The sequence below is a fragment of the Bos mutus genome, chromosome 17, assembly GCF_027580195.1.
Source record: "Bos mutus isolate GX-2022 chromosome 17, NWIPB_WYAK_1.1, whole genome shotgun sequence".
NCBI lineage: Eukaryota > Metazoa > Chordata > Mammalia > Artiodactyla > Bovidae > Bos > Bos mutus.
The window spans coordinates 3,255,449-3,276,542 of record NC_091633.1 but is presented as its reverse complement, the minus strand read 5'-3'; the positions used below and the strand labels follow the sequence as shown (position 1 = coordinate 3,276,542).

At 53.4% G+C, this 21,094-nt stretch overlaps 1 protein-coding gene across 1 annotated transcript; it reads right to left on the bottom strand.

Annotated features, from left to right (window-relative positions):
* Positions 1–676: 676 nt before the first annotated feature.
* PES1 (pescadillo ribosomal biogenesis factor 1) lies at positions 677–14,081 on the bottom strand. The gene is made up of 15 exons (XM_070385851.1): positions 13,938–14,081; positions 10,966–11,045; positions 9,879–10,032; positions 8,660–8,769; positions 7,105–7,276; positions 6,943–7,032; positions 4,891–5,007; positions 4,724–4,798; positions 4,487–4,576; positions 4,213–4,343; positions 3,962–4,087; positions 3,647–3,831; positions 2,943–3,199; positions 2,631–2,792; positions 677–1,179 (listed from the first exon to the last, which is right to left on the bottom strand). The coding sequence occupies exons 1-15, from the start codon at positions 13,959–13,961 to the stop codon at positions 1,096–1,098; spliced, it is 1,857 nt and encodes a 618-aa protein (XP_070241952.1). The 5' UTR covers positions 13,962–14,081; the 3' UTR covers positions 677–1,095.
* Positions 14,082–21,094: the final 7,013 nt, after the last annotated feature.

Sequence of the window (21,094 nt, the reverse complement as noted above, 5' to 3'; positions counted from 1 at the left end):
CCACTCCCCCCCACCCCCCCGGCCCTGCTCCTGACAGTACGCGGCCTACAGTAGACAGAGCGGGGCTGGGGCAGGCTCAGAATCTCCCTGCCTGACCTAGGAGGGATTGAGTGACCATCCCATGCCCCCTGATTTTGGCCCTGGCTCTGCCATGAGGTACCAGCAGTCCAGACGGGGCACTGCCAGAGTCAAATGGAAGCTGTAAGGATGGCCCGGCCTAGGTTATAAGCCAGGCTGCTGGCAGAGCCACACTGGGGGTCCCCGGCAGCTCTGCCCACAAGCCCGCCAGGTAAAGCCGTGGCCCCTCCACTCAGGCCCCACAGACGCTTAGACACTGGCTTTCACCTCCGGGGCAGACTGCAGCAGGAAATGAGTCACGCTGGGGTGCACTGAGCGCTTTGTGTACCACACACACCTGATACTAGCGAGTCTCTAAAGCACTGTCACTGAACCCACCACAGGGGCCTGGGACAAAGGTGCCAGAATTTCCACTCTCAGCTCACATGTGAGGAAGCATTTCACAGAGGAAAGGTCTCCAGGCTGGAACGTGGGGTCCACGGACATCCAGAGGGGTCTGGCAGTGACTGGCTCCTCTCAGTGAGAACCGAGGGCTGGAGCACAGGGTACAGGGTGGCCCTTCTCCAACCCCAGGAAAGCTCGTGAACACAGGACTCAATTGGCTGCACAACTCCAGCTGTTTATTAACAAATGCTTCCCCACCCTCTGCCCATCACACATGGGGCCATCCGAGTGTGGGGGAGAGGGTGCGGAAAGCCAGGGTGAATGGGAGCGGTCAGGGAGAGGCAGGTTGGGCTCCCCACCCCCATCCCGTGGCCCTTGGCTCCTGGGAGCCTGACGTCTGGCCAGACAGAGAAGCCTCTCCTCTGCACAGACACCTGCTGGGAGCGCTATCCAAGGGAGGCCGGGGCTGCCCGTGGGCCCAGCCAGAGAGTGTGAGCGGAGGCCAGGGCCGGCAGAGGGGGGAGGGGGCTGACAACATGTGGTCCAGGTCCGTCACCACGCCCAGGCCCTCCGGTGCCTGTGCCCAGTCCTGCTGCCGCGAGCTGGCCTCGCCTGATGAGAAGCCGCTACCGCTCACAGCGCCCGCACCTTCTTGGCCTTCTTCTCCGATCTCACAGCCTCGTCGTGAGCTTTCCGCTTCTCCGCCAGTTTGTTGGCCTGCAAGGAGGAAGGGGAGGATTAAGCTGTGATGGGGGGGAGGAGGGCGGGAAGGGGACTCCCTTTTCTCCTAATCAAGGCCACCCCTTAAAAGCAGAGCTTCCAGAAAAGCTAACGGGCAAATTGTCACGGGGAAAAAGCAAATTGATACAAAGAGCCTCAGGTGAGGAACCGGGTCTTCACTCTCCCTTTATGACTCTGTTACTTCACGGGCCACCAGCAAGCCAGGAGGACCGCAGGCTCCCAGGGCTGAAGGCCACTGCCCCATTGACCCGCTTCGCATGGGGAAGCAAGGGCCTTTCAAACCTTCACCAGAAGCTGCTGGAGGGGTTGGCCTGGAGCAGTCTTTTGCCTGGGCCATTTGGCATGATCTATTTCCAAAACAGGTAGGTCTTTCCTCCTGGCAATTACATGCCTAAGAATTTATCCTGCAGACAGACACTTGGAAGTAAGACGGAGAGGTGCTCAAGAATGTTTTCTGAGAATGACCAGAAAAGGGAGACAGTCTAATCCTGTCAGCAGGCACTGTATGATGCCATGGACAGCTCACACTAAATGAGAAACACAGCAGAATGATCTTCAAGCAGACCAGACCCTGGAGATACTCTGGGTTTGAATCCAGCCGCCACCCCAAAAAAGCAAGCATTAAAATAAAGAGAGTCTCAGGAACGTTTTGGTTTCCCAGGGCACATAAAAGTTCTGTTTATGCTCTGCTGTTGTCTATTAAGTAGTGTGTAGTAGCATCATTCATTAAAAAAGACTTCACTGCTGAAAAAATATTCCCCACCATCTGAGCCTTCAATGAACTGTAGTCCTTTAGTGATGGTAACATCAAAGAACATTGATCACACATACTACAATAATAATAATGAAAAAGTCTGAAATATTGTGAGAATTACCAATGTCACTGGTGACAGAGAAACATGAAACGAGAAAATACTGGGAAAATGGTACTAAACAGACTTGCTCCACATAGAGCTGCCACAAACCTTCCGTTTTTAACAAACACTGCATCTGTGAAGCACAGTAAAGCGAAGTGCTGTATGTATAGCACATGTGTGCGTGCTGAGTCGCTTCAGTCGTGTCCAACTCTTAGTGACCCCATGGACTGTAGCCCACTAGGCTCCTCTGTCCATGGGATTCTCCAGGCAAGATTACTGGAGTGGGTTGCCATGCCCTCCTCCAGGCTGTATGCCATGATGCCCCCCAAATAACACCCGTGTGTTAGTACATGCACAAAAGAAAACTGGGGGTCTGTTACTACAGATCACTGTAAAGGCCATGAGGTGTGAGCCACCTTCCCACCCATTCAAGTTCTGGTGTACACAGTACTCTCTTAAAAATTTTTTTTTTGGCCCAGAGTCCGCCCAGGAGAGCCCACAGGCCTGGAAGCTCATCTGTGAGGCCCCATCTGGAGCCTCAGGTTGGCGGGGTGGGGTGGGGAGACTCACCTCGCGGATTTTGCGCTTCTTGCCGAACATGATCTTGTTGTAGAGGTACTTCTCCCGCTTCTTCATCATCATGATGGCCAGGCGCTTAGCCTCGCTCTCCTCCTCCTGGGCCAGCCGCTGCTTGTCCTCCAGCTTCACTGTGCCTGCCATCACCTTGGGCTTCTGGGGACACAGGGAAGACGCTGCTGGGGACAGGCTGACCCCACACTCCACCTCCAGCCCCCTCTGGCTCCCGCCCTTCTGGCACCAAGACGGCTGGGGGTGGGCGTGGGGCCGCTTCCTGGGCTGAGACCCTGGTCCACACCCCGGTACCTTCCCCTCCAGCCTCTGCTCCTCCGGGGCGGTTAGCCGGGCCTCCGTCTTCCCCTCCAGCTTCCGCTCCTCCGGGGCGGTTAGCCGGGCCTCTGTCTTCCCCTCTAGCCTCCGCTCCTCCAGGGCGGTTAGCCGGGCCTCTTCCTCCTTCTCCGAATCAGCCTCCATGTCCTCCTCCTCCTCTTCTTTTTCTCCCTCTTCCTCACCATCACCGTCATCTTCCTCCTCATCCTCCTCCTCAGATTCATTCAAGTTTCCTACAAAGAACCAAGAATTCTGTACCCTGGGGGTCTGCTCTTCCCCTCGCGGTGTGAGAACCTGCACCCATACAGACCTTCCAGGGGCAGAGCAGGGCTGACTCAGCCACGGCCCCCTGGCACCTCCCCCTGGGCCCAGCTGCCTTCAGAGCAAGCTCCAGGCCCCCCACCCCTCAGCTCTGCTGCCTCCCACGGAAACTTCCAGACCATTCTGCTCAGTTGCCCTGGACATCAAGTGACACGAGACTCCAGGACACAACACCTCCTTCTCCTAAGCCATGTTACTCCAAGGAGGGGTTACAAGGTTTTGTGTCCCCACTGACTGCCCAGTTCTCTGGAAGGTGCCACCTCCGTAGCCAACCAGGGAAATGGCCAGCTGAGCCCCGGGAGCCGAGGCCAGCCTGGAGGAGCCTGCCCAGCCCGCCTGGTCCAGCCTCCTCCACGCACCTGCGTGCTCGCCCCGCTGCAGGGCCAGTAGCTTCAGTTTCTCCGGGGGCACATAATCTCCTTCCTTCTCTGTCACGAAGGGTGAGAGGTGTGGGGGCAGCTGCACCCCAGGGAAGTAGTCTGCCACGGGAAGGAGGAGCTGGGCATTCACTGAGTCAAACACCCACTGGGGCTGCACGTAGTACCTGGCGCAGGGCAAGAGTGGAGAAGAGTCACGGGGCCCCCGAGGACCCGGCTGCATCTGCAGGGCCCTGGACGCAGATCTCTGCCCCCAGAAACCCAAACACACGGAGGAAGAGGGCCTCGGGGGCCTACCTGCCAATGACCGGGGTCTGCTGCCCAGGCCGGTCGACAATCTGGTGGGTGATGCTGGGGTCTGTGACGTCATAGGTGGCCCCGATGCAGAGAGATTTGTCCCAGGACACGATCCCCCCAAAACTCCTACAGGCACAGGGGGAGCCCACAAGGGTCCTCAGGCACAAGCTCACCCTCCCAGGACACACCTGTTCACTCCCCCAGGGTCCCCAGTCTAGAGCGGGACCCGGCCGGCACAGGCAGGCCCCCACCTGATGACGAAGGCCAGGGCCTCGCGGGGCACCTCGCGGTTCAGGAAGAACCTCAGGCCCTCGAAGAGCTTCTTGTGCTTCTCCTGCGCCTCCAGCTCCTTCCTGCGGTCCTCCTCCTGCGCCGCCATCTCCTGCCGAGAGGAGGGGCCGCTCACGCTGTTGGGCCCGCCTGCAGCCCCATGGGAGGCAGAAGCTGGAGACAAGCCCCTCCCCAGCTTCCTCCTAAACCCCTCAGGGCCCCCAGCCCGCCTCCAGAAGGCCGCACAGCGCTCACCCCATCAGCAGGAAACTCGTCCGCCTCAGCTTCCTCCTCCTCCGTGGGCACCACCACGCGGGCCAGACTGGCACTGAGGGCGGCCAGTTTCTGTGGAAAGAAGCAGGGCTGTAGAGACGCTGCTCGCAGGCAGGGGTGAGGGCAGAGTGGGGAGGGGGAGCACTGACCACTCTGGGACAGCCGTCAGTGGGCTTGGGTTCTGGGGGACGCAGGGCCGGCGCTAGAAGCCCCTCTCACCTCCAGAGAGCTCTCCGAGTTCAGCGCGTAGGTGTCCTCGCTGGTCTTCGCTTCTGTGTGGACCTGACTCTCGAGCTTGGAGACGGGGTTGGGGGACGGTCAGAGGAAGGGGAAGCCCCAGCCCCCACCAGCCCCCACCTCCCTGCGGGCAGAGAGGCTGGGCCTACCTTGGGCGGGTAGTGCAGGTTGAGAGACTGGTAGAGGCGGAAGTTGACGAAGCCCAGCAGGGTGGTGTAGAACTCGGTGAACGTGGCCATGACCCTGTAGTCCACGTCTGTCGGGTGCTGCGGACACCGCAGGTGTGCAGGCAGTGTCAGTGCAAGGAGCACACGGACAACCACCCGGGATGGCGGCTCTGGCTGCCTGAGGACCAGGAGGGCCCTCAGGGCCGCCCTGCCTTCAGACCTCGGCCCCTTGGGAAGAGTCCAGGGGGCCCCACCCAGGAGCATCCTGGGTACCAGTCAGGCTCTGGACAAGGGTCCCAAGGGTTGTCCTGGAGGCCAGAGCCAGATCCCCGCTAGTGGTGAGAAAGGGAAGCCTTTGTCTTGAGGTGCTCAGGACTGGCTGATGCCCACTGCCCCCTCACTCTGCAGGTCAGACTTCATCCCTGCAGAGGTCGCTCACGCCTGCTCCACCGCCCAGCTCACAGTTTTCATTTACTGTCTTCTCTGGGGCTAGCCCGTGAGCACCTGGGGGCCAGTTGGGCAAGGCGGCCCTGAAACAGCCCACCTGCCTGGGTGGGGGCAGTTGGGGCAGTGGGCGGATGGCACACTGCACCCACAAGCCCTGGTGGGACCCTTGGGACCAATACTCAGAATCTAATGACCCTGCCTCAGGCCCAAACCAAAGGCACAGCCCAAGGACCCAGGATAGGCCGCGGCCACCTGGCCCAGCCTCAGGGTGCTCTTGAGAAATGCTACCTGCCTGGGCAAAAACACAGAGCACAGTCCCACCTGCCCCCCCATTGATACCTCGGTCCTTCCAGAGGCCTGGGGGCATGTGAGCAGCGACTCTCCCACGGCCCGGAAGCCCCCTGAACCCCACTACCTGCCTGGGTCCTGCTGCTGGGAGCCCAGCACTGGCTGTGTGCGGGGGTGGGGGGGCCATGAGGGCCCCAGCTCTGACCCAGCCCGGGGCCCCCATCCTCCTGCTAGGCGGAGGCAGCGTCAGTGAGCTCGCCAGAGAGGAAGGAAGAAGGGGAGGCCTGTGCCCTCCCCCGTGCCCCCAGCGCCAGCTGTGTGGAGGCCAGCCACCATAGGGCCCTATTCACCCCCGCGGGACAGACAAAGGCCAGTCTGAGCAGCGCGGGGGTGGGACATCAGAGAGCAGGAAGGAGAGGGCTGAGGAAGGAGGGCGGGTGGGCAGGAAGGACGGTGGAGAGGAGGGATGGGGCAGGGCATAAACAGGGAAGAGCACGGACTTGCACACGCCGGCCCCCAGAGCAGACACAGGGGCTGCTGGGGGCCAAGCACCTCTTACCCACGGAGGCTGCCGCCGATCCCCACTGCCGGGCCTCAGAGGGCTTCTGGCCAGCGGCCCCCCAGCCCAGCCCAGAGTAAGGAGCAGGGAGGGGCCCAGCGGACCCCGACTATGAGTTCAGGCTGGAGCACCCACTCCCCGGCCAGCAAACCCGCCATCTAGCCAGGTCTCTGATGAAGCAGGAAGCAGGCCCCACGTGGGCCCACCGCACGAGAAATCAGTTGTGACCCTATAGGGCTGACAACCCCCATCTGGAGACCAAGTCAGCATTTCCCCTCATGGATCCTGCCCCAAACCCCCCCGGTCTAAAAGACAGAGAAAGCAGAGTGAGGACTCCAAGGGTCGGAGGCAGGCTGGGCTCTGCGTTAAGTCCGTGCACACAGGCGCACTCGGCCTGGCCGCTGCTCACTCTTCTTTCTGCGACCCCTGAGGACCAGGCGCTGTGAGAGCTATTCTCCCTCAAATCCTCATGACAAAGGCTTAGAAGTGCAGGCCCCTTATTAAACGTGGCACAGAGAGGTAGAGGAACGTGCTGAGGCCAACCAGCCAGCAGGTACGGCAGCCAGGCTGGCTCAGACTCTTTTTACCACACACTCCCCCTACCCTCACCACCCCATCCGGCCGGCACTCAAGACCCCAGCTGGCTCTGCAGGACAGGACGATCCCCTCCCCGTCCACTCCCTCTAGGAACTGGAGAGGGAGCCACGGCCCGCACAAACCCTCCCCGGGGAAACACTCACGTCGTGGGAGAAGGTGTAGGGCGTGATCCACACGATCGGCTGGCCCAGCACCTCGGCCTGGTAGTAGATGCCTTTGATGGACAGGAAGACCTGCGGAGGAGCGGGACGGCGTGAGGCCCCCGGGCGGCGGGAGGGCAGGGCCCCGCCGGCGGCCCGGCTCACCTTGCGCAGGGCGCGGGCGGCGATGACGTAGTGCATGAACTCCACGGCCAGGCGGCGGCACAGCTGGATGGTGTGCACGTGGCACTTGCCGGTCCGCGGGAAGGTGGAGAAGAGGAAGCACATGGACAGGGCATCGTCCAGGTCCCGCAGCGCATCGACGAACGTGGGGTACCTGCGCGGCCGGGGGGCGGCGCTCACGAGGCCGCTCCGCCTGGGCTCCTGGGGGGCCTCCGACCCCGCTGCCCCCACCTGTCAGCCACCCCAGAGGCCCCATTCCCCACGCCAGGCCCGGCCAGGCCACCACCATCTCCTGGACGGGGAGCCGGGCCACGCCCCGGGGCTGGCAGCACCGGCTTCCCTGTGGCCTTGGGAGGAACCGCGGAACCAGGACGAGCCCGCTTAGCTCCGAGGGTCAGGAGGGGCGCCGGGCCTTCAGACACAGCCCGAGACAGAGGAAAGGCCTGCGGGGGCCTCTCGCGAGACAACAGGAGAGGCGCTCGGCTTCCGGGTTCAGAGGCCCGCGCCTCGGTCAGCCCCTGGACGTTTCCAGGTCCCCTCGCTCTCCACCTCACAGACCACCCCCACCACCGAGCCCTTCCTAGAAACACCACCCGCCACTCATTCTTGAGCCACGGCTGAGGAGGGGTGCCGCAGACGGGAGCGCCATCACACTGCCACCTGGTGCGCCTGTGAATCCAGACACCTGCTTTTTTCTTGTGCACCTTTTTGTTTGCATTCCTTCCACAGGACAGCCGTGTCACACTCGCCAGCTCTCTGTTAGCGGAGGACCGCTCGGAGCAGGAGCTGTTCCTGGGCCGCCCAGCTTGCGGCCGCAGGGCTGGGGTGAGAACGCCTGCCGTCGAGCTCCCAGGCTGGGGCTGCTGCTCAGCTGGCTGGCCCAGGGCTGGCCTGACTAACAAGACCAAGTCCATCCGGCCCGGAGCTGAGTGCTCCCAGGCCAACAGCCCCCAAGAGAAAGACAGACGTTCAGGGAGCCCCAGGTTTCTGAATCTCACCACAGCTGCCACTTTGGGCCAGGTTGTTCTGGGTGGTGAGGGCTGCCCTGTGTGCCGCAGGGGGCTGGGCAGCATCTGTGGCCCCTAAATACTAGGAGACCCCCCTGCCATCCTAGTCATGAGAACCGGAAGTGTCTCCAGACACTACCAAGCGTCCCCCCAATTTAGTCAGTGACGGAGGGGGACCGTGGAGAAGGATGGGCAAGAAACGGCTGACATCAGAGGCGTCGAGCCACACTCCCAGGGCTGACCGTGCACGTGTGCGCCCCAGGACCCTGGCTCTCTCACCAAGATGCACTCGCTGTTTGCTCCTCCTGAACTACACTTCCCCTGGCTGTCTCAGGCCTGCCTGCAGACACCTCCTCTGACCAGCCTGTAACTCACGCGTCATCCGGTTCCCTTCACAGAGAGCATCCCCCATGGCACTCGTGTGGACTTGCAACCATTAGAGCAACATGGAGTTGTTTCCTGGCTCTGGGGGTGGGGTCTCGGCCGAGTTCCCCTCTGTGCCCCCAGCGCTGGGCCACAGCTCCGCTCACCGCTCCTTGACAATGTGGTCGAGCTTGTAGTTGGGCTTGTTGTCCTTCAGACGCTCCACCGTGTTCCACTCACTCTTCCCATAGGCCTTCCGCAGCTTCCGGACGAACACCTGGGGGAGGAGGAGACCGCTGATGCGGGCCAGAGGCTCCTGGACAGCCCTTCTGTGGGGGAGGGATGCTCGGCTTTGGGGGGACTCCCGAGGCCACCAGAAGCCAACCACGGCTGTCTGCCGGCACCATCTGCCCCCTCGGCCACCTCCACGGAGCAGCAAACCCAACCCAGCCTGCCACACTGTTGATGGGTGAACAGGGATAAGCACTCAGATGTGCGACTCCACATGTTTACATGAAAGTCTGACATTTTCAGCCCTATTTTCCAACCAAAAAGTGAGGCAGGTCAGGGCCAGATCAGGCCAGAAACACCAGCCGTGTGTCTGTGAAAACAAGCCATGTGCCCACGTGTGGGGCTGGGCCACAGGAGGAAACACACTTGAGGCCAATGGTGGCCCCGGGAAGTCCTCTTCACTGACCAGCTGGCGCCCTCTGAGCACTTCAGGGCAGGCCTGTCCTCTGTGCTCCCCAGATGCTCGGAGGCCCCCTCCACTGTGGTCGTGAGCAGTGACCAATCCCACGAGGGGCCCACTGTCGTGAACTCAGGCCACAAACCCCAGCTGCACCTTGGTGGGCTCTGCGGAGAGGGCCACCAGCAGCTGCACCCCTCAGCCTGGCCCTGTCGCTCGGCAAAGGCTACAGTACCAGCAGTCTACTTTCAATTATTTGTGTTTGGTATAATTAGATCTCTACTTTCTCTATGGTATTTAAGCATTTAATGGTTTCTATTTGTGGAATGAAAAGCCTGATCTCCTGGGAGCAATTTCAGAAAGAACCTGAATCAGATGGGGTTCTTTGAGCAGAAAATACACCAGAGAGACCCCGAAAAACTACAATCTTTGCCTCACAGGCAATTAATTTACTTTTTCCCAAAAGAACTAGGGGAAAGGTATGACAAGTAAAGTGTTAATCATTGGCCAGGTTCTGTGTAAATGATTTCCACACAGAAAGAGCTCAGTCAATTCCCCCGACACAATTTGGAGGTAGAATTACCTCATCCTTTGTAGAGACTTGCTCACAGAGATCAAACAACCTGCCCGAGATCAGTGTTAGCAGGTCTCCATAGAACTGGGAAGGGCCCCCTGCAGGCCCCGGAGCCCAGCCTCACCTTGTACTCTCGGAACTTGTTGACGATGGGTTCGTGGAGGAGGAACTTGATATCTTTGATGAGGTAAAAGGTTCGGGCTGCCGTGGAGCCCTTGTTAACCTTCTTCTTGTGTTTGGGTTCATGGGGATAAATGCCCTTCAGGATGCACAGACGCCTGGAAGACAAATGCCATTCCTTCTATCAGCAAACATGCTGAGCACTGGCCATACTGGGCCTGGAAAACCACAGTGAACAAGAACACAGGAGCCCTGCCCTTGGGAAAGCTCACATCCTCAGGTAGGAGCCTGACCGTCACAAGTTCCTGACAAACACATGCAAAATGTCCGAGGCACCAGAAAGGAGACCAGCAGGAATACGGACAGGGGCCAATGCAAGTACCTCTTTTACAAGGGGAGCCAAGAAAGGCCTTGCTGAGAAATCAGTGTTTCAGCCACACACAGGCACACCTTGTTTTATTGTGCTGCATTTACTGCACTTCACATATACAGCCTTTTTAAAAAAAAAAAAAATTGGAAGTTTGAGCAACCCTGCATTCAGCAAGTCTATCAGAGCCAACATCTGCTCACTTTGTGCCTCTGAAACATTCTGCTAATTCTCATAATATTTCAAACTTTTCCTCATTATTATATTTGCTATGGTGATCTGTGATTAGTAATCTTTGATGATGCTATTACAATCAATTTTAGGGCATCACACTGGTCTAAGATGATTAACTTAATCAATAAACGCTGTGCATTCTGGCTGCTCCACCCAACTGGCTACTGCCCAGTCTCTCTCCCTCTCCCCAGACCTCCCTACTCCCTGGGACACAGCATTGATATTAGGTCAATAAATAACCCTACAATGGCCTCTAAGTGTTTCAGTGTTTAGAAGGAAGAGTCCCACGTCTCTCACTTTAAATCAAAAGCTAGAATGATTAAGCTGAGGAAGAAAGGGGTGTTGAGACCTGAGACAGATTGAAAGCTAGGCTTCTTACACCACAGTCACTCAAATTATGAATGCAAAAGAAAAGCCCTCGAGAGAAATTCAAAGCGCTACTCCAGTGAACACCCGAATGATAAGAAGGCAAAATGGTCATACTGCTCACCTGAAGTCGGCCAGGCTCAGCTGCAGCTTCTTCCGGGCTTTATTTCGGGTGATGTAATTGGTGGCAGAACCTCGTTCATACTTGGGGAGGAAAATCAATTCTCCATTAGCAATGGCTGCAGTGACGGACAGCCACTTCTGGACATTCCTCATGCAAAAGGCGACGACTGCTCTGGATTCGTGGCCAAGAGGCCGCGGGGAGGGAGCGTGCCCGCACGGCCCTTACAGCTGTCAGCACGGAGGGCACACATATCTGTGTGATGCGGGCACCGCGAGGTTGCTGTGGAGCAGGTGCCACGCCAAGCCCTTGGCAGTAGCTCTAAGTATCGACCATGATGATTGCTGACTTGCACGCTACTTCATTTAATCCCCACAACACTGTGAGGTGGGTGCCGTTAAAATTCTCATTTCACACGGGGGGAAAACAGGCTCAGAAAAATAACGAACCTGGGTCCACAGCTTTCTAAGAGCTGGGGCTGCATTCAGACCTAGGTCCCAGTCCAGAGCCTGAGTGCCTCGTCCACTAAGCCAGGGTTCTCAACTTCTTTTTCATTCTAACCACCCTTTCCACCACTGGAGGCCTTGTTAGACCTCTTCTCCCCTTTCATCACCCTCTCTCACAGCCTCCCAAAATGTTAACACCATAGATATACTACAGATCTCTTTAAGTAATGTGGTCCTTCAGAGGGGCACACATCATTGTAATATCTAACATGTTCCCCAACCAATTCCTGTTCCCTTGAAGATGACACTGTCTGGTTGAAAATGCACAATCTAGGCCACACAGCCTCCTTCCTTCCCCAGTCATTCATTCATTCAACAGACAATCATAAGACCTATGCTATGTTCCAAGTGTTTATTTAGCTAGACGCTAGGAGGGTAATACAAAAGGCCTGGTCTCTACCTGCCCTCTGGACCATATGGTCTTGTGCAGTCACCTGGGTGTGTGCAGCACTAGATGCGGCCTCACTCAAAGCTCTGTATCCCAACAGACCAGCAGCACACTGTACCAGCTCCCTAATGTAACCAAGCACATCTTTCCCAACGAGGTCTTCTGCGGGATTATAACAGGATAGACCTCCATGGCCAGGTCCAGCTCTAAAGGGATAAGCCTGTAGCCTCCTAACGGGTATGTTATGACTAACCCCAAAGTCACAAAACATGCCCTGCCTTCATTCACAACCTTAGACATTTATTACCTGTCTACTGGGGATCAGGCCCATGCCAAATCCTGGGGACACAAAGATGACTTTCTGCTTTTGTTAAAACTGTTTTCCACTGCCCTATGCCATACTGTCACCATTCTTGTCCTTCAAATCTTAAGGAGATAATCAAAGATAACTGGGGTGACTTTTCTCCCCGGGTGTACAGGGGGATGGATTCTGCACTTGGGGCTGTTAGGTGCTACTGGCACCTAGTGGGTAAGAGGTCAGGAGCACTGCTAAACATCCTACAAACACACAGCGTAAGCCTCCCCACAACAGTTATCTGGCTCAAATGTCAAATTTTAAATGTCACAGCCTTAAAAATTGTCATGATCCACTGACATGTCTCCATCTGTGTCTCAAGCTCAGGTTTGCTATCTTGTATCTTTATAGCTCCAGTTGCAAGCACTTTCTAGGTGTTCAAGGCCTGCTGGGTTAAAAACAAATTGGCAGTCAGGACCTGCCTGGGTGGTCCCATGGTTAAGGCTCCATGCTCCCAATGCAGGGGGCCCAGGTTCGATCCCTGGTCAGGGGACTAGATCCCACATGCAACTAAGAGTTCACTGCTGCTGATGCTAAGTCGATTTAGTCTCGTCCGACTCTGTGCGGCCCCTGGTGGACGGCAGCCCACCAGGCTCCCCCGTCCCTGGGATTCTCCAGGCAAGAACACTGGAGTGGGTTGCCATTTCCTTCTCCAATGCATGAAACTGAAAAGTGAAAGTGTAGTCACTCAGTCGTGTCTGACTCCTAGCGACCCCATGGACTGCAGCCCACCAGGCCCCTCCATCCATGGGATTTTCCAGGCAAGAGTACTGGAGTGGGTTGCCATGCGGCAACTAAAGATATCACATTCCATAAAGAAGATTCCTCAAGTTGCAACTGAGACCAGGTGCAGTCAAACAACAACAAATCTGTGGTAGAAACTTTCAAGCTGAAAGAAACAATTGAGGCAACTATATCTTCCTCATCCCCTCTCTAATCTCTTCCTACAACCAAGACGATTCTCCATACAGAAACAAGAACAACTCCTTGAAAAATAAATCACATTCTCTCCCTTTAGTTGATTCTTACTGCACTTTGAATAAAATCGTTTCCTCACTGTGCCTGACAGCCTTGCATGACCCGGTCCCCGTTCAACCCCAACTTCACCGGATGCCCCACTCCTCCCTCGGTTTACTTATTCCTGGGCCATCCTGATATCGTTTGATTTCTTGCACACAATGAACCCTTTCCATCTAAGGACCTTGGCACTTAGACTTCCCCTGCCAGGCTTGTTTGTGACCATTTCATTTGATCGTTTACTTTACTGTCCAACTTCCCCACAAGAAACTGAACTCCGGCAAGGCAGGGACCACATCTGGTTGTTTATATCTCCATCCCCAATATCTAGAACAAGGCCTGATTCAACGAAAAAAGGGAGTCACTAGTCTCAGAGACGATGAACTCGACAAAACGGTGAGCTCTATATACGGCTCATCACTTTCAGTAATGAAAAGGCCAGCTCGGCCTGTTTTGGGGTGGAGCTTTGCCTGGTAACCTCAACTCTCTTTCGCAGCTCTACCCCAGGTTTCTTTTTCAGATTTCACAGCGAGTACTGCCGTCCCGGCCCATCATTGGATCCCTTCTGGCTGCTGTCTCCTGTCGTGTTGATCCCAGCCGCTTCTGCACCCACGAGGGTCCAAGGCCGGGGAATCCCCAGGCTCCATCGCTCCCGTCCCCCACCTCCTAGGGCAGCCCCAGCCCCCTGCCCCGGCCTCTCGCCCATCACCTTCTTCTTCTCCAGGCCTCCCATAGCTCCACGCTGGATGGTCTACAGGCGCCGCGCGGACAGACACCGCCACTTCCTCCCACACGTGCCCCGAGTAGGGCCCCGAGGCCCCCACGCCGCCGGCCTTCACGGGCTGCCCAACGAGGTGCCTGAGCGAATCTAGGGAAAGATGGAACATTTCTCCTGAAATTTACAACTAAACCGTCTGAAAAAAAATCGCTAAGACTGATCTTTCGGCCTCTTTCCTATCTATGAGCCTCTTACAGGCATTTTTAATGTTTAAGTAAAGGCGGATATTCGGGCGTTTTTATAACCATCCTGATGACGCGCGCTGACGTTTAGAGCCCCGTTGCATGTTGGGATGGAAGGGGGCGGAAGGCTTAGAGGCGGCGCAGCGCCTTCTGGGATGCAGAGGGGAACTGCTTTCTGTGGTGAGGGAGCGGGTTGCGTTGTTATGGTAGCGGTTGCTGGGCGTCGTCGGAACTAGTCTCGGTAGTCTGAGAGGGTGCCTGGGCGGTAAATGAGGCTGCTCTCCGCTATTGGCTTTGCCTTGTGTCCAGCGGCTGTTACCGGGTATACGTAGAACACAAGCCGACTTTTTTCCTCACAAAGGTGGAGAGATTCGAGAGGCCGCTTATACTTTCTGAGCCTTAGAAGAGGGTTGAAAAATGACGAAAGCCCAAGCAGAGTTACAGAACTCGTGTTCTGTATATTTTAAATGCCCATTTAGGGACCTCCCTGGCGGCCCAGTTGTTAAGACTCCACAATTCCTCAGCACCGGACGCAGGTTCGATCCCTGGTCGAGGAGCTAAGATCCCTTATGCCAGGGGGTGCCACCAAAAAATAAAAATAAAACGCACATTTAACACGTTTGAGCTTTTAATATGTATACACAAATTTCGTATTGTGTTCTCACAGGATAATTACAAGATTTATACAAATATACCAAGTGGTGTGGTCTGGGAAATAGATAAAATTTGTAAAATTTGATGTTTTCTTTCTTCAAGCTTCTAAACTCCATTTGGATTTTGCCTCAAAATTTTAAATTTGAGGCCCTGTGAATATGACGTGACCCAAGGTCGTGGTTATAGATGGTCAATCGGGTCCAACTGTTTGCGACCCCATAGACTGTAGCCCACCAGGCTCCTCTGCCCATGAAATTTTCCAGGCAAGAATACTGGAGTGGCTTGCCATTTCCTCCTTCAGGGAATCTTCCTGACCCAGGGGTCCAACCCGTGTCTCCTGCATCTCCTGCATTGGCAGGCAGATTCTTTATCACTGCACCATCCTGGTCGTAGAAGTCACCCTTTAAAGGTAAATACAGACATTAGGCAGGGGCCAGTGCTTGTTTTGAAAACTGTGTGTTTTATTATGTACTTTCTTTTTAAATTGTATTTACTTTGGGCTGCATTGGGTCTTAGTTGTTGCTCGTAGGCTTCTCTCTAGTTGTGGCGCCATAGGTTTAGTTGCCCTGAGGCACACGGGATATTAGTCCCTGACCAAGATTCAAACTTGTGTCCCCTGCATCATGAGCGTGGAGTCTTAACCACTGGACCACCAGGGAAGTCCTCTATCATGTACTTTTTGAAAAATATAATTTTATTTATTTTTGGCTGTGCTGGATCTTCATTGCTGCATGGGCTTTTCTCTAGTTGTGGTGAGTAGGGGCTACTCTCCAACCGTGGTGCATGTGCTTCTCATTTCCGTGGCTTCTCTTGTGGAGCATGGGCCCTAGGGTCTCCCGGGCTTCCGCAGTTGTGTCTCCAGGGCTCTAGAGCACAGGCTCAATAGTTGTGGTACATGGGCTTAGTTGTTTCGCAGCATGTGGGATCTTCCAGGGTCAGGGATAGAACCCATATCTCCTGCGTTGGCAGGCGGTGTTCCTTACCACTGAGCTACCAGGGAAGCCCTAATATATACTTTTAATTAAAGCTAAAATAAAGTAAAAATCTAGTTATTCTACAAACAGCAGAAAATGAATGAAAACTGGATAGGGAAAGGTGACTCAAAGATTTTGCAGGAAATTGCCAGACAGGTGTGAGGAAAACCAGAGTGATGTGGTGCTCACAGCAGAAGACTGAGGAGTGTTCCAGTAAGGGGGCAAGAGAGAGGGAAGAATGACAGAGATTGGTGCCACTATGAAGGATCTAAAGGGTGCAGAGGCGGCGGTCTCTATCACAAGTGTGTGTTAGATTATGGCCCACCAGGCTCCTCTGTCCATGGGATTCTCCAGCCAGGACTACTGGAGTGGATTGCCATGCCCTCCTCCAAGGGATCTTCCTGACCTGTCTCCTGAGTCTCCTGCATTGCAAGCGGAGTCTTTACCCGCTGAGCCATCAGGGAAGCCCAGTCTCTATCACATCTCTGTTTAATTCATCAGTCTGATATTTGCAGAAACTGAATTGATTATAGAGAATGACTGTAGATTACTGTGTACTCAAGCAAGTAATAGCCCTGATCACAATTGCTGTGCTTGAAATTGTTTCATTGCTAGAGCAAATCAGCAAGAATACTGGAGCGAGTTGCCATTCCCTTCTCCAGGGGATCTTCCCAATACAGGGATCAAACCAGGGTCTCCTGTATCGGCAGGTGGATTCTTTACTGATTGAGCCACCAGGAAGCCCTAGGTATATGGTTTCCTGAAATTGATTAAGCAAGTGCATTATTTTCCTTAGACAAGAGAATCAGAGACTTCTCTGGCCGTCCAGTGGTTAAGACTCCGTGCTGCTATTGCAGGAGGCGGATTCGATCCCAGGTTGGGGAACTAAGATCCTGCATACCTTGAGCCCAAAAAAAGAGGATCAGAAACAGTTCTCATCTTCATGGACAGTAATATTCATCTAGTTTCATGTTGGGGTATGTTTACTGTCCTGCTTTCCGTCATAATATTAGTCTGAAGAGATCTCGATCATGGGAACAGCCCACAGGCGTTACACTGATCTGTTATACTGATATCATGCTGATCAGGCAGGATAAGTAAAGACAGGGCTCTGAAGCAGGTCCTGCCTGCAGAGCAAACAGTGCCCCCACTTGGACCACCCGATCCAGCCGACACCGTGCTGTTGGTGGAGTCAGTGGAGGGAAAGAGGCAGTGTGGAGCTTATGGCAAGCCCCAGTGCGTGAATCACAAGGCAGAACTCTGGAATTCTCAGGCAGGTCATGCCATCTACTGCAGAGATGTATACACCATTGAAGAAAGCCCTCCTGGCTTGTCACTGAGCCCTGGTAGAAAACAGTTGGGTTTGGGGGGCCAAGTACAGAACTGCCAAATATAAGTTGGATTCTTTTGGACCAAGGCATAAAAGTAAATGGATCCAGCAGAGGTCAATTTAAATTTGTAAAATAAAGCATAAAATTAGTATTACAGGGCTGGTTGAGACAAAATAGAAATCAATCAACTATGATACTTGATAAACCTTCAAAAAGATGATACTAAGATTTTGGTTTCCACTAAGAACAATTAAAATTAAGATGTGAGTGAGTCTTTGAGCAACTGGTAAAATAGCTTCACTTTTAACCTAGTCTCCCAGAAGACCCCCAAGTGGCTTAAAATCAGTAGACCCTCCAGAGCATGGCATGACTTATTTAAGAGCACGAGCAAAAGTACCTGCAAAGTCCACACAAGTGATGAGATGATCATTTTAAAGAAATTCCTCCTTTAAAAAAATAGGCTTTATTTTTTTACAACAACTTTGTTGTCTAGTCGCTCAGTCATGTCTGACTCTTATGCGACCCCATGACTGTAGCCCACCAGGCTCCTCTGTCCATGGAATTTCCCCGGAAGAATACTGGAGTGGGTTGCCATTTCCTTCTCTAGGGGATCTTCCAGACCCAGGGATGGAAACTGCGTCTCCTGAATTAGCAGGTGGATTCTTTACCACTGAACCACCAGCGAAGCCTTAGAACAGCTTTAGCTTTACATAAAAATTGAGTAGATAGTACAAAGAGTTCCCACGTACCCCAGAGTCAGTTTCTCTTATTGTTATTACTATTTTTTAAAACTTGTGGGATGTTAGTTCCCTGACCAGGGACCAAACCTGGATCCTTCACGGCAGCAGAAGCGAGAGCATAGAATCTCTTAATAGTAACACCTAACAGTATGGTGTATGTGTTACAATTAATGAACCAATATCAATACTTTATTATTAATATACGTTACTCAGATTTCCTTAATTTAACCTATTATCCTTTTTTTCCCTTCTATTCCAAGACATCGTGTTACATTTAGTTGTCCTGTCTCCTCTTGGCTGTGACAGTTTCTAAGATCTTCTTTGTTTGTGATGACCTTGACAGTTTTGAGGAGTCGTGGTCAGGTATTTTGTAGATGTGCCGTCTTTGGAATTTGTTTTGTTTTTTTTAACTCATGGTTAAACTGTGGGTTGGAGGAGGACCACAGAGGCAAAGTGCTATTCTCATTACATCCTGAAGAGGGTGTGCGCTGTCAACATGATTTATCGCTGTTCATGCTGGCTTTGGTCATTTGGTCAAGGCAGTGCTTGTCAAGTTTCTCCCCGGTAAAGATGCTGTTCCTCCCACCCCCTTTTCACACTGTAATTTTTGGAAGGCAGTCACTCGGAACAGCCCACACTTACGCTTCCCCTCCTTGAAGGCAGAGTATCTATGTTCGTTACTGGAAATTGTTCTGCGTGAGAGATTTGTCTCTCACCCATTTGTCTTAGTCTGTCCAAAGGGTATAACAAAATCCCATTAGTAGCTTATAAACAACAAAAATTTACTGCTCACAATTCTGGAGGCTGGAAAGTCCACGACCGAGGGGCGGACAGATTTGGCGTCTGGAGAAGGCCAGCTTTCTGGTTTATAGACAGCCACCTTTTCACTGTGTCCTCACAGAGCTAAAGGAGTGAGGGCTGTCTCTTTCTAAAAAAAAATTTTTTTTAGTTGAAATATAGTTGTTTTACAATGTATTAGTTTCAGGTGTGTAATAAAGTGATTCAGTTATATCTTACTCATGTGCTCAGTCATGTCTGACTCTTTGCGACCCCACAGACTGTAGCCCATCGGGCTCCACTGTCCATGGGATGCTCCAGGCAAGAATATTGGAGTGGGTTGCTGTTTCCTCCTCCTCGGGATCTTCCTGACCCAGAGATCAAACCCTTGTCTCCTGCATATCTTGCATTTGCAGGCAGATTCTTTCCCCCTGAGCCACTTGGGGGAAGACCCCAGTTATTTTACATGTATGTGTAAAATATATACATAGTTATTATGTGTGTGTATTCTTTTTTAATATATTCTTTTTAACATCCTCTTCCATTATAGGTTATTACAAGATATTGAGTGTAGTTCCCTGTGCCGTACACTGGGTCCTTGTTGTTTATCTATTGGGATCTCTTTTATAAGGGGTCTAATCCCTTTCATGATGGCTCCTGATTACCTCCCAAAGGCCCCACCTCCAAAACCCGTGGCATTAGGTATCAGTTTTCAACACATGAATTGCGGGGGGTGGGGGACATGCAAACATTCAGTGTATGTCAGAATTTATGTACTGAATCATTTATTTGTATCAGTATGTACTCATGGCTATTTATTTTTTACTTTGGGTCATAGTCTGCATGCGTGTCTGCTAAGTTGCTTCAGTTGTGTCTGACTCTTTGCAACCCTATGGGCTGTAGCCCGAAAGTCTCCTCTGTCCATGGGCTTCTCCCGGCAAGAATACTGGAATGGGTTGCCATTTCTTCCTCCAGGGGAATCTTCCCCACCCAGGGGTCAAACCCAGATCTCCCACATTGCAGGCAGATTCTTTACCAGTTGAGCCACAAGGGAAGCCCAAGAATACTGGAGTGGGTAGCCTATCCCTTCTCCAGGGGATCTTCCCAACCCAGGAATCGAATCGGGGTCTCCTGCATTGCAGGAGGATTCTTTACCAACGGAGCTATCAGGGAAGACCTGGTTATAGTCTGCTGCTGCTGCTGCTAAGTCGCTTCACTTGTGTCCGATTCTGTGCGACCCCATAGACAGCAGTCCAACAGGCTCCCCCGTCCCTGGGATTCTCCAGGCAAGAATACTGGAGTGGGTTGCCATTTCCTTCTCTAATGTATGAAAGTGAGAAGTGAAAGTGAAGTTTCTCAGTCATGTCCGACTCTTCGAGACCCCATGGACTGCAGCCTACCAGGCTCCTCCATCCATGGGATTTTCCAGGCAAGAGTACTGGAGTGGGGTGCCATTGCCTTCTCCCATAGTCTAACATCACTTTATTTTTTTGTTCAAAATATTCCAGCTTTGGCCACTAGGGGGCCCTTTCTGTTTGCTTTTGTATCTTTTTGACATTATCCCTGTGTGTGTGTGTGTGTGTGTGTGCGCGCGCACGCGCGCACGAGTGCACGCACTTCCTTACCTTCTAGCTTTATAAGATGCACCAGACTCATCTTGCATATTTCTTGTCCTAGTCCTGGTGTCAGCCATACTAGGGGAAGTGAAAGTGAAAGTGAGTGCAAGTCGCTCAGTCATTCCAACTCTTTGCAACCCTATGGACTATACAGTCCATGGAATTCTCCAGGCCAGAATACTGGAGTAGGTAGCCTTTCCCTTCTCCAGGGGATCTTCCCAACCCAGGGATCGAACCCAGGTCTCCCGCATTGCAGGTGGATTCTTTACCAGCTGAGCTATCAGGGAAGACCTGGTTATAGTCTAACATCACTTTATTTTATCGTTCAAAATATTCCAACCTGGAATCAGCCTGGTTCCTTTTATATACCAGGGGAACTTGGTTTCTTTAGTTGGAGAATGGTTGCTACTGCTAAGTCACTTCAGTTGTGTTCGACTCTGTGCGACCGCGTAGACAGCAGCCCATCAGGCTCCCGCGTCCCTGGGATTCTCCAGGCAAGAACACTGGAGTGGGCTGCCATTTTTATAAACCAAAACCTAGGCACTTGGTAATCTTATTGCCACTGTGGCATCTTTGCTTCTAGACCCTCTCAGCTGACAGAGCAAAACGTTATGTTCGTGTATACTGTTTTGCTGTGTACACATGTGCTTGTCATTAGCTCTGGATGCAACCATCTACGTCTGTATTAAGCTAACCCTGAACTCATACTGATGTAACCACCTCTAACCCATCACCACACGGATCATCCCAGCCTCCTCCCTGTGCTTATCTGCAAACCCCTCTCCAACATTGAAAAACCAGCCCTTTCTCTGCA